The 17,880-nt window shown below is 42.1% G+C and overlaps 2 protein-coding genes across 23 annotated transcripts in view; both read right to left on the bottom strand.

Annotated features, from left to right (window-relative positions):
* The window catches only part of LOC310898985 (transmembrane protease serine 11A-like), a 37,876-nt gene extending 30,336 nt beyond the window's left edge, over window positions 1-7,540 (bottom strand). For all 3 annotated transcript variants that reach the window (XM_083834826.1, XM_083834825.1, XM_083834827.1), the window contains exon 1: window positions 6,825-7,540. In XM_083834826.1, coding sequence (XP_083690952.1) covers window positions 6,825-6,988 — 164 coding nt within the window. In that variant the 5' untranslated portion in view covers window positions 6,989-7,540. The remainder of the gene's footprint in view (window positions 1-6,824) is intronic.
* A 6,460-nt stretch (window positions 7,541-14,000) lies between these two features.
* The window catches only part of TMPRSS11E (transmembrane serine protease 11E), a 52,039-nt gene continuing 48,159 nt past the window's right edge, over window positions 14,001-17,880 (bottom strand). For 16 of the 20 annotated variants that reach the window (XM_083834352.1, XM_083834361.1, XM_083834363.1 and 13 more), the window contains 2 exons: window positions 17,594-17,736; window positions 14,001-17,195 (listed from right to left, as the gene is read on the bottom strand). In XM_083834352.1, coding sequence (XP_083690478.1) covers window positions 17,034-17,195; window positions 17,594-17,736 — 305 coding nt within the window. In that variant the 3' untranslated portion in view covers window positions 14,001-17,033. The remainder of the gene's footprint in view (window positions 17,196-17,593; window positions 17,737-17,880) is intronic. The other 4 variants (XR_014583739.1, XR_014583740.1, XR_014583741.1 and 1 more) reach the window with 4 other exon arrangements.

A 17,880-nucleotide genomic window follows, 5' to 3' on the forward strand; every position in this document is an offset into this window, starting at 1 on the left:
GAAGAGTTTTTGGCAAAGAGTCATTCCTACTAGAGCCACCCACCTCACTCATGCTAACATGCACACCTCCAGCTCCACGTACAGCTAGAAAACAAGACTACAGGGACCCTCTCCTGAGGGTATGAAGGGATCTCAGTGAGTTCCCACATTCGTAACAAGATAATATAGCTCACTTCTGGAACACCTCATGAGGCATAATTTAAATACACTAGAGTTCATTCCTCCTATACTCTAAAACAGCTTATTAAACTCTCATCTCATCTGGTTTTCTTCAAAATGAATCCGTAGATCCACAGCAGAAAAAAATAACACCAAAATGAAACGGTTGTGTTAAGAGTTTGGTGAAGAGCAGCTCCAACATTATTTCTGAGCCTAGTGCATGGAAGTTCTCTTAAAACACTAAATGGAGAAATGAAGAATATGTAGGTATAAATGGTTAGGGCTTTGTCTCATTAACAAGAACATTTAGGAAATAGCTCGATATAGTAACTGCCTTTGATAATTGAAAAGACTTTGGCTGGTCAATCTCTGTAGCATCTTTTCCTCACGCCTCATGTTACCCTGTTTTTCAAGCCACACATTTCTAGACTGATTGACCAATGGGCTCACAAGTGTTCAGAGTCAGATACAGAAAAATATAGGAAACTGCCTCTAACTTCCTCATAAACTGATCTTTCTTTCCAAGGGACAACTATCTCAGTTATTGGAAAGCAAATAGGAAATGGGATAAAATAAAATAGGGATAATTTAAATATTTTGAGAAGAGATTTCATAAGCACTTTGGTCAGAAAATTGATTAAAACAAATCTAAGAGAACCACACCTTAACATCTCTAGTACTACTACATTTGCTCTCTCTGTTTATTTAAAACATAAAGCCAGAGTAATTTAACTAAACTTCCAATGATCACTCACCGCTGTGGTGCCTGGAATCTGGTCTCCATGGAGAACATTCATTTATGGGGGTAGCCCTTATAGATGTGCTACATGAAATCAGGATCTAACAAGACTCAGCTTATTGTCTGAGAGGTCTCAAAGCCCTAGTGGGTGTAGCAGTAGCTCTTACCTTAGTTCATTAAGTGAGTGGCAAGTTCAGCCTTAGTTTATGCTTTTTATTTTTTCCTGTGCGGTGCCAGGAGTTGGACTCGATGATCCTTATGGGTCCCTTCCAACTCGGGATATTCTATGATTCTATGCAGCTAATAGTCAAAACTAAGACATTCTGTCTTCTCCATGGACAATGTGTTTTGCAAATATTTCTACAATGCTTGCAGTGAGACTAAGTCGCAAAAAAAAAAAAATCAAAAAAAACAACAACAAACAAACAAAAAAACACAGCTAACTTGACACGACCTACTCACATTCATTATCTTAGTTTCATTTAAAAAAGCAATTGCCTTCCTCAAACTTCACAGAAGGAAAAACACTTAGAAGGTCTTTCAGCTATAACGATCCTGGCAGAGCCCCAGACCAAAATGCTGGGTTTGAGAAGCCCATTTAAAAGGCTGAATGCCAACTCCACACCACAGCAGGTGAGTGAGAAGAAGTAACTGCCTATTGTATCAGTGAAAGAATGGTATCAGACCAGAAGTAACATGGCTGGGACACAGTTATAGAGAGAGAACGTTCTATATATTACAAACTTTTTCAGCATTTTTGTGTAAACATTTTAATTTTTTATATCCTTATTCTTAATTTCTTCCCTTTTGTGTTCCATGTAGTAAACACAAGCCTCAGTCCACAACAGTTACTTATATGTGTAATCTTACTCACTATATGACTTCCACTGAATTCATGAAACTTCTCTGAGAGCACCATTTCATCAGGCTCTAAATTGAACAGCTTCTTAACTGACTAAATTCAACAAATACATCATAGAAAGTCACTTAATAGAGGTGGGATTGTTTGGGGAAAAACTGAGATGTCTTTTTCCCCTTTTTTTCTGAATAAATGCTTCCCTTTCCTTTTAAATAAAAGCATGAAAGGACTGTTAAAGACTTGCTCTCCATCACTAATTTGTTCTAAAGCCAAAACTTTGTTTAAAAAAAAATGTTATGACTAGAATGTCCCTGATTAGGCTGTTTGGCTAATCTGTACAAACTGGATACTTCTCCATTTGAAAAGATGCGTGGACTGAATTTCAAATCCAGGTTTTCAAAGATCTGTGTTGGAGACAAAAGCACAGAGCTTGCTGGGCTGATACTTGTCCATTTCCACTAGGTTTGAGTTGTATTGCTGCTCTGCTCTGTCTCCTAAGGTTCATTCCTCAAAGATTAATTATTACACAATGGGACGTTGTCAAATAAAAAGTGAGACAGTACTTGTAGGGATTCAAGACACGTGAGAAGTAACTATCCCAAAACTGAAATAGCTTTGATTCACATGACCAAGAGCTTGAACACTGCAGAGAGCTGATACAAGTTCAATGGCAGGAAATTATGTTCACAGGTCAAGAGTCAAGCAGTCTCTGCTAACCCCTTGGGAACTACCTGTTCAACAGAGAAGGAACAGGGAGCGTAACAGAAATACACAGCAGGATTAAAAACCCTACAGCAGCAGTCAGTAGTTTCCTTCAGGAGAAACGGAGATTTTAAGCCTGAGCCAAAAATCAGCTGAAAATCTCCCACTGACCTCACTGGGTTTTCTGTTAGGGTCCCTTCTGCTTGCAGCCTTCATGGTCCTGCCCTCTACCTCATTGCAGTAATCTTAAATACACCGCAGTCAGGGACTGGGTTTCATCCCTTGGCAAAAGGTTGTTTGCCAATTCCAGCTTAAAATTTGTCTGATTAGGAAGAGGAGTGAAAAGTTTGCTGATAAGGAGAAACAAACAAACAAACAAAAGATGTAAAATTGTCCACATTAGCATAACAATTTCATTTGGTTGTTTTGTTTCCTAATAATTCCTAACAATTTAGTGGCTTTTTCATCTGGCGTTCTGCTGGTTATTTTCCTAGAAATGTCCACTGAGACTTCCTGAGTGGTGGTGGGTGATTTGAAGGGACACATTTTATATCAGTGTTTGGGCTCCCCCCATCATGAGCACAAAGCAGCCCCCAAGAAACCTCTTCCTGAATAAGAAGCCCACACCAATAAACACAAAACCAGAGGGATCCCTCCCCCTTATAAATTTTAAAAGCCACACATGGCAAGGACACAGTGGTTAGCTAGTTGTCTGTTGACTTTCATTAACAGAGGGGTATCAAAAAAAAAAAGTTTCAACAATTTAAAAATCTTATCTAATACCCTAACTAGTTTCTTATGGATGCCATTTAATAAAAGTGTCATAAATACATTAAATAAACCATTCACATACTTGCCTCAGTACAGCCTGAAACTGCTAATTTAGGAAAGAAATAGCAACTCTTCCACATCTCGGAATTAAAGTTCACTTCTTCCAAGGGAGCAGATTTAAAACCCTCTCCAGTGAGTCAAACCTCCTGCTTCAGAGGGAAAGCCCTTGCCAGGGAAGAACGCACGCTCTGACGCTTGTGAGAATTATCTGCCCTCCATTAGCTGCTGTGAACTTCAGATCAGAGACTGTGTCTAGCTAAGTCAGCACGCACTGTGAAACAGCACAGGCCTCTGCTTCAGCATGCAAGCACCAGCAGCGTCTGCAAAAGAAAGTTGTTGACATGACAGTGCAACTACCAAACCCAAAACAGCCACCTAGAAGTGATGTTTTCTTGTGGATTATCAAATGTCTTTCGTTTATAGTCCTATAAAAGAAGCTTAGGCAGGCAGATTTTCTCTATAGTTTTAAAATGTCTGATATTTCATTCCTGTTTAAGATGCTTTGAGGAAAATTGATGAAAAGTGTTTTATCAGCCTTAGTAATAATTGCTCTTCTGCCTTCGTGATTGTGTGCATCTGCAACAGCTTATATCCACTGAGAATCTGGCCCAAAGTATCCAGCTTTTCATGTAGTTTGGAAGCTTGCATTTCTGGCTGAATAATAGGTTTTTCTCTATTTTATAGCTTATATACAGTAAAAAGTTGCTGGTCTGGGCAGATAAACAGTGCGATGCTGTAATCTAGCAAAGTTTTTTCACTGAACAGAGGTGGACAAATTTCTTCACAGGAGAAACCCTGATGAAATCAGAGAAGACTCCTTAGGCAAGAGATTCAGCTGAGCCCAGGGCAATTTTCCAGTGACAGAGAAATTTAGCAATTCCCATGTTCTTTTCTGTATGAAACCTGTCCCTGTTATCATCAAATCTGTCCACAAACTACATGAAGTTGTCAGATTGTCTAGTATCGGAAGCATGTCAAATTAAGCCATCCCAAGGTTTGTGTTAACAAGACTTCATTGAGAACACTGATCTCTGTAACTAAAAATACAGAAATGGACAAAGTATGTGATGGAAACAAAATGAATTAAAGGCTTACAGTTGACCCAAAATGCACTGACCCAAAATAGATTGCCTGTGAAAAACTTAACAGAGTAAGGCACTTCTGCAACACCCTCTAGTAGGAACAGCAGAGGCCAGAAACGCAGCTGAGCTTACACTGGGGCTTGCTCAGGTAATGAAGATGACCAGATTTTAATACCCAGGATTAAGTTCTTCACAATTTTGTTTTTCTGTCTGAAAAGCTCAGAAACTGAGGGAAAGTGGCAAGGAAACACAAATGGTACCAATTCTAAAGTCATCAAATTAGTTCTGGCATATATCAGAACTTCACTACAGCTTCTGGAATCAGGGTCTAGACCGGAGCACACAAACTGAGCAGAGTAAGTTTGTTTGATACCATGCAGGAACATCTACCTCCTGCAATAATCAGGCACAACTCCCACTAATACCAATGGAACATGACTGTCCTTGCACCAGGGCTGGTATTCATTTCCTGCTACACCTCAACAGTCTGTAATTTACACTTATTTTGCCCACCTACCGGATGACAAATTGGTGCAAGTGGCACTGCATTTCCACCTACATATTCACTTTTAGACTAACGTATACAGCACCAGTTACTCTACAACTTACCCTGCCAGCACACAAGATCTTCACAAGGAAGCTGTGGTAAGCTGCTGCTCCCCAGACCACAGGGCACAGCACGATGTGAGAGCGACAAGACCAACTAGGCTGTCCACTCCACCCTGTTCTCCTTAGCAGCTTTGCTTTCTGAAGGGTCTTATGGAGGCACATGTTCCAGCTTAGCTCAAAATGCAGTAAAAAGGGACATCTTGGAGCTGGATAAAGCTAACACTGAAGTAGTACTCTTATTATAGACTAAGGCACAGTGTGATGTGCTCAAACAGCAAGGTTCACAGGTGAACACTCAGACCTATATCCCTGGCCAACAAAGATATCTGGACATTTAACAAGCTACATGGGCTCTTTGATTAAGACCAGTCTCCATCCTTTCTGAAATGTGTAAATATTTAGTTATCCAACACAGATTTTCCCCACGTAAGATTTTACAACAATCTAATCAACTATTTAAACAACTAAATCCTTTCCTAAACAGGAGGCAACCAAACTGGACTTAGATGTTGTTTAACTACTGTCTAGCACACTGTTATTAAAATGATTTACACCACTGTTGATATAAACAAGACATAGCAACTAGATTTCCATCTAACTAGAAAAAGGAATAGCTTTTCAGTTCTGCTATGTACAGAACCCTCACTTATACACCTTTATATAACATGCACAAAGTGATTTCTTCCTCACTGACTGTCAGAGCAGCACAGTTTTAAAGGTATGGATGTTGAACTGGCAGCGGGATCTTTGAGTGTTGAGTACCACAAGCTGAACTCATTCTTCTCCTGACAAAGTCAACACTATATTGACTAAAATATTATTGTCCTTGGAAAAAGAGAAAAACACTTAAGTGTGCAGAAGGAATAAGTTCTGTCAATCCAGCAGCAAAGTTTCCATGAATTCAGGAGCCAGTGTTAAACAACAAACTACAGGCAGCTCACTCTACATTTACAATTGGATCCCTACTCTGATCTAAGAGATCATAGTAGAACACTGTGGCTGGGAGGCTCCTTTTTGTAAAAATACTCTGAACTTTCCAGCAATGTCTTTGACATTAAGTTACGGTAAAACAAAACTAAGAATATCCAGCATCTCTGACCGCATAAAATGTTTTCAAATACAAAACACCTGGTCACTATCCTCAGAAACTGTGGCTTCTTCTTTAAAAGTTCTAGCAACAACCTTTAACAATGAACATTTCATGGGTACCTTCTCCTTATGTAGCTATGCTGTCTTTGCTGTTTTAACTGGGACCCTTTGCACAGCTTGAGGGAAATAATATTGCACCTAGACCTGACCAAAAGGCATGTTTTCCCAAAATCATCTTGTTAAAATTTGATTTTGACACAAAAGTTTCCTGGATTCTGCACTGCTGCAATAAAATCCTGCTGGGGGCAGGATAAGACAATTACAGAGGGAAAGATAAGCGTCAACTTAAGCTATCATATCAACTCTCTAAACAGAAGGCAAATCTTTGTGCTCCTGGCCATGCTAAGAAAGGATTTTCCTCTGCAGTTCTCTCTCCAGCCACACATTGTTCCTTTCATTCAAACCAATCCCCCAAATCTCCCCTTCAGCCTGCAACTTACTGTTTAGTGTCCCCTCCACTTATTGCCCCGTTTCAAGTTGCAAATTTAGGGTGGGTCCATGATGTACTCTACTTCTAAAAGGATGAAGGGAGGCAGAGATACAATGAGGGCTGAGAGCAGGAAAGGCAGAGAACAGCAATGTCTTTTCTTGACCTATGTATGTCCTTCACTTCCTGAAGCTCTCCCATAAACGATATCCCCTACTAACATTACACCTCCAAATAAAACTTGCTGAGTTAAAACACACCACCTACTTTTGAAGATCCCATGGTAGGTCCCGGTAGGTCTGGTAGCCTTTCTGACCTCCAACCACAGTTCGACTGAAGTCTGGACTGCGTAGCGAATGCTGCTGGAAAATGCAGGAGTCGCATTGACTGGTGTGACGGGAAGGGAAAGGTGTTGAGTGAAGATCCTTCATTGAGGCACGGCTGGCGCAACACCCAGCACCCTGTGGGTTATTGCAAAACGAGAGAGCGAACTTCGGAATAAAAACAAACAGAGGTAAGCATGGAGTCGATAAGAAGACTCTAACTTGATCAGCTCAGCATCAAAGAACTCCCCAGGCAGAGATGGATGGGGCAGATAAACCGGCCCAGGCAAGAAGACTTGTTCCTCACCACAGCAGAACAGGAAGTGTGTTAAGTTTCCCTTTCCTAGCACTCCCTTTCTGTCCAAATTGTGTCCTTACAGCAGGCCTTCGCCTGACTGGCAGCACCTTCTACCATAGACTCACTGTAAAAGCCATAAGGGAGAGTCACCGCACTGTCCGCACTTCAGTCACCCGCCTCTTGAGATGGCCAACACAAAGGCCCAACACAAAAACAAACACAGACATAAACGGCTTGGTCAGCCAAGCCGCATCTCCCTCAGTGCTCGCTCTTCCACAGCCGTCCTGGACTCCCTTGGCATCAGGGACATGACAACTATAAGTATCCGGCCTCCTAATTACACGTTAGTCATGTAATGGTTGGCACAACCCCGCCTGTGGAAAATGCTTACTCTGTGAAAAGGGCCACCAATCTCCTTGGAATTCACTTCTCCCAGCACAAACCTGGTTCTTCAGAGCCAGCTGGAAGGGGAAAAAAATGGATATTCTCTGGTGAGAGATTCGGCACTTACATCTAAATCCCCAAATGAAAATGGAAAATTACCAGAATCCAAACTCCTTGCTTCTGGCCTTTGATGCACTTGGGTTTTTGCCAAAAAGTTGGAAGCATTTGTTTTTTCAGTGAAGTATCAGGAATCCAGTCACTTTCATGGGAACACTCATTCACAAAATCCTCAGTAACAGAGGGGTAGAAAAAACAGAAGGATGAAATTTTCATCTAGTCACACACAGTCCCTTTCCCTCTTTCCCCAGAAAGGTCCACTCACAAGCACTTCAACATGATTTGAGGAACAATTGTCTGGACAACTCATTTCTGAGACGGTGGGAAAAGCTGAGTGCTGCTGCACTGCACCTCCTGTTTCTCTCGCTGTTTTTTTTTTCCCCTTGCTTTGGTCAAGTCAACTGCTTTTTTGGCTTCTCTTATCTCCCTGTAGAAAGGGCATTGCTGCAGTTACCTACCTTATATGAGTGAATAAATACAAAGTTACTGTGTACTAATATCCTCCTTTGGACCTTCTCTTCCCGCACAGCCCCACTATTTTCTTTTTCAAGGTCAATAACCGCCCCCCCCCCCCCAAAAAAAAAAAAATTATGAAGAGAAGTACCAGCTTAAAAGGAAACTCCTGCTCCATAGAAAAATATGCAACATCCACAGGAACTCCAGCACTCCAACTTTACAAACCAATTCAATCCAGAATTTATGACAATATGTTAAAATCGTCTGGTTTAACTTTTTTTTTTTTAAAAAAAATACAAGTTATGATCACAAAATCTGTCATCCTTTCAAAATACACACTCCTAGAACAGAAAAGGTTTAATTAAGCTTGGGATGTAACCCAAAGAAGCATGTAGCAATTTCTTCCCAGAATGGTCAGTCTGAGGCTGTGCACAGTGGCCTGGTCACAGAGATAAAAGTTAGCAGCATTGTTAGCAGGTTATAAACATTAACTGCTTGATTAGTATTTGAAGACCACAAATAAGGTGCTCTGCATAGCTAGGCCAAGCACACTGGGCAAAGGTGGCCCTTGAAGTCTTGACAGAGTAAGATGCATAGAATTTTCCCTGATGTGCCTACAAGTGCAAAGGCCAACTCTACCCACCTGGGTCAAGAGAAAAACAAATCCCAGCAGAACAGGTCTTTACTTCAGCAAACAGTGGGAGCTTGAAGTAAAACTCACTCAGGAACATGGGTTCTGCAATGAGATTTCTTGGAGAGGAAGAGCATTCACTAGAAGAACACCAGGTTGCGAAGGATCTCTGGAGGTACTGCTAGAGGAAGTGTCATGGACAACAAATAAATGAACTGGTAATTTTCAAAGCTCATCTCCAGAGGACAGACCTTCTTCCTGCTGTTACTGTAAAGCATGAACAATAGAGATAGTCCAAAAATAGGATTTGGATTTTTCGGATCAATAATTTTTTGCAATTTGCCTAACAACAATTAAAGTAGGTTGCTTTTGTTTTCAGATTAACTAGCCACTAAAATAAATTGTCCTGGAAAACAGTGGAAAATAAGGAAATATTCTTGCCTGCATCAGAACATACAAGAGCCATTTACACATACTTGTCCACGGGAACAACGGTACAGACAGGCCAAGAAAAGACAATCATTAAGGAACAATTTTCTTCACAATAAATTAGCAAATTGCAAAGTGCTTATTATTGGGGAGTTATTCAGTAAGCAAAGTCAGTAAGTAGTATTTTTGGTTAATAGTAGGGAAGCAATACAGAAACTATCTATCAAAGCATAGGGTGGAAATCAGACAATGTGGGCGCATGGGATTTTGTAAATGAAAGTGTAAAAAGATGTAATAACGATTCCATCCATTTAACCCTGCAAAGTCAGCCCAGCCAGTCAGTCTGCTTGCCTAAGAGTGGTAATAACAGGCTGCCTTGGTTTATGTTTGTGTACTCACACAGGCTGCATGGCTGTAGAGACAAAGGATACCTTGAGAGATGGCCACTGGCCAGCCCCAAAGCAATAACATCTTTGGAATTTATAAGCAAAGATGTTTTACATAATTGCCTACCAGTTACTCAACCTGAGCTATGAATTTTAGATCATGTATCGTGCCAGTCATTACTTTTCCAGTGAGAAGTGGATGTTCCTGCCGGCGATATTCAACAGAACTGACAGAAGCACTGTTAAAGTGCACAGCACCAATCAACCTGAACTAATTAGACCTGCTCTGAGCAGGGGGTTGGACAAAGACCTCTGGAGATCCCTTCCAATCTAAATTATTCTGTGAGCACCTGAAAAGGCCAAATGGGTCTACTACAATGGAATTCTATCCTTGGAGATGTCCACTCATTTTCCATCAGCTCATTTTGACAGCTCGGTTGAGGCTTCAAGACCCCTGAATCCTGAAAATATGAAAGCATCTTGCATTTCACTTCTGAAATTCAAGGGAGCTCTAAATGAGATGCATTTCTTTATACTTACCTTCAGCTAGACATGCTACGCACCACCTCTCCTGCTTTCACAAAAAAAAAAAAAAAAGTTTACTATAACATCCTTTCTTTGGCACCTGAAATTCCCAGCCATGGCTTTTAATAACTGGTAAGTGGAAGGATGGAACGATTCTCCAGCTCAAATGTCAGGGCTGGGAGAGAAGCCAAGTCCTTTATCTTGAGCCATAAAAAGTCACTTGAGGTCAAATTTTAACACGTGCCCCTGCAGTTTTGAGATCCTGAGCATGTAGAGGCTCTCAGATGTTATAGCCATGGCCTCAAGCCCTGCAGTATGCTAGATCGTGCCCTGGTTGGTTTCCAAACAGTCCCTCTTTCCAGGCCCTTATAACAGAAACTGCTACACCCGTCTAAGTAGCAGACAGAAAGGCCAGCCCACAATACTGACAACGCCCTTAGACAACAGAAATCCCCCACTTCCAGTGTCATAAAGAAAGAATTCATAGCCTGTCACCCCATTCAAGGCAAAAAGGTAGCACACATATATGTACCTGTCCTCTGCAGCTGCCCAGCCAGAGCTTCTGCTTGGTACAGAGGAACAGGCCAGCCCACATCTCGTTCCTGGGGTTACCTAAAATCAGGCCAACAAGCCTCTCTGGCTACCCACCACACAAATCCTCCTCTCACGGTCATCTACCAAGCATCTACCAAGAGACATGAGGTCTTTATATGGCTCGACTAGGCCTACAAAGAAATAAGGTACACTGAGATAAAAAAAAATCCGCTATATCCTTTACAGGTACTGCCCAAATTAAACATAAGATTGTAATTTTAGGCAGCAGAAGTGCTGAAAAGACTTACTGGGAGCACTGGTGCAGATTGATGCTGCAGGCCTGTCAGTGGTCAGGAGGCATTTGTATAATGCCCTCGCTAACATGCTTTAACTTTTGGTTAGCCCTGAAGTGGTCAGGCAGTTGGCCGTGGTGATCCTTGTAGGTCCCTCCCAACTGAACTATCCTATTCTGCTCTCTGAAGGTGATATGCTCAAAACAAGACTTCTCTTGTGTCTCTATGTTCCCAGAAAATGGCTAGCTTTGATTTGATTTCATTCTAGTTCTTACCAGCTAATTTGCCTACTGGAAGCCAAACTGTGTCTGCCTCTTTGAAATGCTTTCTGCCACAGCTATTATCTGTGCCAGGTGACTTTGCAGAAGCATGCAGGACCCACGCAAGACTGTGGTTCTTGTGAACAGTTGCCTGCCTGATGCATTGTATGCTGCATTAGCTTTTGAGGCTTCACAGGCTACATCAGACATAATGAGTATCAAGCCCATGAAGTCTGTCCTGCAGCCATTTCAACTCTGGCTAACCTTGCAGTCAGGGTTTAGAGGACAAGTCACTTTGAAGGAAAAACTCAGCATGCTTCAAGCAGGACTGCTCAGCACCAAAATTAAGGTCCCACTTTGCAGCAGTGCATATGAGAGCTCCCTCTTGGGTAACCTGTTCTCTGCCTAGGTTGCACAGAAGGGCTTGTTTTCCCCTCCATGCCCTACTATTTTCATTGATTACTCAATTAGTGGTAACAGTGCCAGACAAGGTGGGGACAACAGTGCCAGGTACTGCATCCTGGTGAAGTTCCGTCCATCAGCATGCAGATGGCCTGGTGTCAGCTGTCCTCAGCTTGTCTTGCTGGAGCACTCACCTGCCACAGAAACCATTGGGGGGCAGTCAGCTAGCCTGAGTACCATAAACAGTCTAGTCCAAGCCTCCTGCTCAAAGCAAGAGCAACCAGACCATCTGGGCCACAGTCTGTCCACTGGGAATGGATGATCTCAGTAACATGTCCCTTTGGTATGCAGGTCATCTGGCCTGGAGTGCCAGACTGTCTGGGTCACTCAAAGGTTGCAGACTGCAGGTGACCCCAAGAGTCTGAGGAAGGTCAGATACATGACAATTGCAGGCAGCTGATTGTTTTTGACTTGCAAAGAACTGTCCGTGGTTATAACAGCCTCCGGATACCAGGATGCTGGCAAGTCCTTCCTCAAAGATTGTGCCGCCCAGCGACACAAACAGAAGGTGGGAGGCACTGCAGCTGAGGGGAAGAACAGAGCAAGGCACAACTTTTTGGGTTTAGCTAAGGCATTCCTTCCAATAATCAAGTGAATAAGAAACATGCCGTGTATCCCTTGACCTATCCAAGTTTACAGAAAAGAAACTCATCAGATTTTTGAGTAACAGGTTTCCAAAAGCCTTTTCTTTGTCTTTATGGGAACAGCTTATTTGCACGAGAACAAGCCGCTAGCGATGAACAGTGGCTTGCAAACAAAATATCCTTAAATGACACTTCCTTTGAATAACGTATTAAATTAAAAAGCTCAAGATAAAGCAGATTAACAGCCATTTGTAACACTTGCTTAGCTATTCTATCCAGATGAGTTTTGAAAATTGTTCTTTGCAGCAGTAACAGATCAAAGAAACCAAGCAAGCTGAGATACTGACAGCCATAGGTTTTATAGAAGGATCCTGGTTCAACCACACGTACGAAAGACCAAGAATTGTTTCTCAGTTCTCCACTTCAAGCCCTTTGATAGGAACTCCACCCACTTGGCTCCCCCAGCCAGATATGGCCACAACAGCTGAACGTTTCCTTGGACCATGGCAGTAACCAGCTACAAAATCCTCATTAATACTTAAGTGTCATGTACACAGCACATGCTGCCAGAAAACAGCAAAAAAGTAGTTTTCCCTAAGTTGATCAAAAAAACAAAACAGACTTGTTACAAAGATGTCTGTTACAAAGCCTGTCTCTGATTTAAGACTCCCTTTATTACACTTGACCTAGTAAAACATGACACAAGGGCTACTGTTCTTCCAAAGGAACCTTCTCGTTCCTACCAACCTTGCATGTCTTGGAGTTCTGCACTAAGGCTGGCGTACTTTTTTTTTTTTAACCCTTTCAATCTCAAATTCGAAGACCCTCCCTTTGTCTGTTAGGTATTACAGACCAGGATCAATGAACTCTAGCACATTTTAATCATAAAGAGCTTGCTCTTCTGGCTCAGAACTTCCCAAGTTTCCCATCTTGGAAAGGAACAAATCTGGGGTCTTCAATCTATAAGAATAATCAGTTCTCAAAATAGGAGATCAAAGCAAACAGCAGCTGTAAGCCACTGCAAGGTTCCCATCCTACCAGACTCCAAATTGCTGCTGCTCTTTGCCATCTTTTTTGCAAGAAGGCCAACGAGCTGAGAAAACAGACCCATGATGCCAATAACCAATATTGTGCACTTCCAGTCTACGTTCCTGCAGCACTGTGGTTTGGCTCTGGTGCAGCAGAGAAGCAGGCAAAATCTGCTCAGTCAGTATGGCTCATAGCCATAATGTGCTGTACTTACATCTGTGAACAGGAGCATTTGATACCAACTTTTTGGTAAGTGGGGGAAGAAACCAAAGCTCAGTGCTGCAGAGGCCTACTCTAAAAGCTGAACAGCTGTCCTTTCCTCAAATTTTGCAAGATGACCATGGAGCATCTCTGCATTGTCAAGGCAATGCTGACATACTACCTTGTACTCCAGGCTCCCTCCATGGAGCTGAAACGGAGCACCACGAGTAGCTAAGAGGCCCTTATACAATACGATTCACCCTCTAGTGGCTGACCCAAGACCTGCTTCTGCCTGCATGCAAAACTGAGTAACGTTGACCAGGCAGGTTAACTTGTTCGAGTCTGGACAGTGTGCACAGGGCTTCCAATGACACTCCTCAAACAAGTCAAAGACACCTGTTAAAGACTACATAAATTCAGTATGTAAATACATGGCATAGAATCGGTATAATGTTCTAAAACCGATCAGTCCCCAGCTGGCAGTTGTTTACCATGACACAGGAAATTAACAAGTACATAGAACAGAAGACAATTTTTAACAGTTTTTTATTAGATTGACATATAAATTACATTCCTGTGTGTTATGGTTAGATGCATCCCATTCTGCCTTCAGTGGTGGTCACAATTCCTTTGAAAACATGGTTGAGAGCAGGCAAAGCTTGCAGCTTTAGAAATAGGTGAGACCAGCTTAGAAAAAATACAAGTCTGCTAGGCCACCTAAACCAAACAACATTTTTGCTGCATACATTGCTTCAGGTTTCCACAATCTCTCTCAAGAAAAGCTAGACGATGCTGACATCAGTGTAGTTTTGCCATAAGAAAGAGATTCAGATCCATCAGGTCCATCTGCACCAGTATGCCTGTGGATGGAGTGTTCTTTGAAGTGATCTCTTTGACAGTCCCCATTTATACTGCTTTGCATCACTAAGAGGCCTCAGAGCATGGAAACTACATTGCTTCCAAGAGAAACAAGGCCAGAAGACTTGTTCCTGCTGCTATCATGAAAAACACACACTGTGTAGGTGTCTGGTCCTCTGAAGTCCCATTCCTCCTTGCTGCACTGCACTGGCACTTGGCATTAACGTCAGCCATGCACTAGATCCCTCCAGACAGATGCTCAGAATTGGAAGCTCCTTCAGCAAAAAATGAGTTCACTTTTTCAACTTTGTGTGCACTACTTTGGAGAGTTACATTTACAGCAGCCCTTTGCACAGATCAAAATGCTTAAGGGTTTCTGATTTTGTACCCAAAACAAGTGCAACTAGAAAGTTCACATATTCAGAAGAAATCTTTTGGACATCTACTTACCTGTTTCTGGAAACCAGTGAAATATTTGGGATTTGCAGACCTAAAAATATTCTGTTCCTGAACTACAATGAAATTTGGCAGGATAGGGAAAAAAAATGTGCCCTTTGAAAACCCAAGCCTGAAGTGCTTTGGGAATTAGAAACTCTTGGCATCTTTTAATAATGTTTCTTTTTCAAGAAGACTTGAAGTTCACTTACTGTCCTGGTAAGACAATTGTTATCAGGAAAAAAACAAATCTTATACACTTACCATGCATTGTATTTAAGCTTCCTTTACGGGTAATATACTTCAAATCCATGTTCTGTTTACGGGATTAAAGTGAGATTTGTCAGGCTCAGACCTATGGAACCAGCTTGATACTTTTTATTCCCTACCTAAAACTTAAACCACTACGTTTTTTTTTCTGGAGCTCACAGTATTCCACAAGAAAAGTTCCTTGAGAGCACATTTTAAACGCCAGGTCTTCATGATGTTCACAGAAGTAGGATAACAGCTTCAGACCCTTGTTCTTCACGCAAACCTTTTCTGGTCATCCAAACACCCCATAGCTCCAGTGAAGATCCAGCAAAGCATGGTTTTTTTGCAGGCACCTAAATCATAGGATGTGCAATAAAAGTACTTCTGTTAACTTGATGCTCTGCTGGGTAGGGTTTGCAGCAAGCTGCATTACCCCTGAACTACCACGGATGATATTAACTGACTTGTACTCAGTTTGGACAACACTTCGATCCTAAGACTATAATCAGTCTTTCCCCAAATGGTCTAACTGTGAGGATGCTGAAAGCCTCCCGCTTTGCTCATCTTTTCTAGCCTGGCATAAAATTCCTGCCTGTTTGCTACACTGGATCAGCTCCGGGTCTCAGCAGTGTGGCTGGTATTTCCTTTGACAAGTTCTTTCTCTTCTGACCACCAAGGAAAAAGAGAGCGAGTGGCTCATATATCTAACAATTAAGACCACACCATTCAGAGTTGTCAGAATGAGCAACCACATGGTGTTGGAAGGAGTCTGCAAACATATTAAGGAAAGCATCCTCACCAGGGATAGGCACGTTCCACTGCTGGGGTGTACGAGTTTGAGGAACGTGGGCTCCTGAAAACAAAGGCAAAGAAATTAGAAAGTTTGTGAGATCAGATGGGCTAGCTACGGACTAGCAACAAGACACAGGCACCTCTTAACTCCTGACAGAAGAAAGATCTTTACGTCGATTTCTGGGTCAGTCTGAAGTTCTCTGTTCTGAAGCAGACATGCAGTTCCACCATGACAATGACGACGTGTTTTTTTTCACCCCCCAGGATGCAGCTGCAGATATACAGGTTAACTTAAAAAGACCTGAGAACACCATTTGTGAGAACAAGCTGTTTTTGGAGATTGTTTTTGGCAATGGTCATACCAAGATTGTTACAAAGCTCCATCCTGCACAAAAAGCCAAGGACTTTTATTAAAAACAATACAATCTGGAAAGTTTTAAAATGGAAATTCATTCAGCCAAATATTCTGATATGACAACAGAATGGCATGAATACAAAGTGGTTTTCAGTCTCAAATCCAGCAATCACTCGTGGCAAATGCTGTGGTAGGTACAGTTCATACAAAGCGTGTTCACTTGTTCAGAGAACGTGGACAGAAGTTGATGTCTCTCAGCAATCACTACTTCAGGATAACACAGCAAAGAAAACTTCTCAATTTACCTAGGTAGCTGACATGATACTAGGAACTGGAATATCTCTAAGCCATCTTCTGTTCATTATTACAGTATGCTCCCTGGAACATTGCAGGAAAAGAGCTCAAGGAGTATTCAGAAGCGCAGCAGCCTTGGAGTCACAGGCTCAATTACAGCTGGTCTACGGATCGGAGGGGCCTTGGGAACACGTAGCAAACAGATGGGCAATATTTTAGTTATGACTTCTCCTGGATGCTGATAAATGATTGTTTAGGCTCAGATGCTTTGCCTGGTTACAAAAGTAGGCCAAGACATTTGGACACAAAGAAGAGGGTCAGCATGTTGCACATAAACCAAAGCCTTTGCCCCTTTGACAGAATACTTTGTGAACAAACAGCTCTGTCACACGAATTGAGTCCGTTCCTTTCTGGAGGCAGGCCAAACCAATTTCAAGTCCTAGACTACTCTGAGCTTGCTGGCACTTGATATATCACCACAAGCCAAGCCAGCAGCTGTTTAGAGGGTAACCACAGAGCAGAATGTGTCAGAGGAATAGCCTTACACACAGCCCACAAAACTTAAGCCACTGCAGGTTTCAGATGCCCGTTTGGGAAGCGATCCAGTCTCGATAATAAGTCACTCGTGTGTATACTCCTGGTTTATTTGGCTTGCCACAGTCATCTCCCCAGCTCACTATTCCCACGAGATACCAGATTCCTCTGGAGTTTGCATGCACCAGTGGCCCACCAGAGTCACCCTAAGGAGAAAAACATCAGTAGGCAGGAACATAAAGAAAACAGTGTTCACTAATGAAGTGAGCATCACATTGTTCTGTTACAACTGACAGATGTTTGTCTCCAGACCACAGCTATGTTTAACCTCTGCATGACTTCTTGAGAAGACGGAAGCTGACAGCCAGTATCTAATAGTCTATCCCATTCTATACCCTCACATCTTCATTATATATAAAAACTAAACACGTAAGTGCAGACCGCAGCCCAGGAGCAGTGAAGTTCTTAATTTACATCTGTAAAGATCTTGAACCCCATAAACAAAAAACATACTTTGGAGGATCTTGATTATTTCTTATTTCTAGGAAACATCTCTTCCCACCCCATGTCCTTCCTTTTTACTATTACTTAAGACAAGGCTTACCTGGCAAGCATCCACCTGTCCCTCTAAGTATCCAGCACACAACATTCCAGGTGTTACTGCTCCACCATACACTTCCCTCCTATTGCAAATTCTAGTGCTTATAATTTTCACTTCTGCTTGTCGAAGTTGATTAACGCTATAGCCTAGAAGGAAAAGTGGTATTAGAATTTGCAGACAGTGTATGCAACCTAAAACACACACAAGGATTAGGAGTAGTCAGGTTTTTCTATAGCTTTCCTGCCGTTGCAGGCAGCAAAGGGAGCTACTCAGACAATGTCTAAAGAAGA

This window comes from Anser anser, assembly GCF_964211835.1.
Source record: "Anser anser genome assembly, chromosome: 4".
Classification (NCBI taxonomy): Eukaryota; Metazoa; Chordata; class Aves; order Anseriformes; family Anatidae; genus Anser; species Anser anser.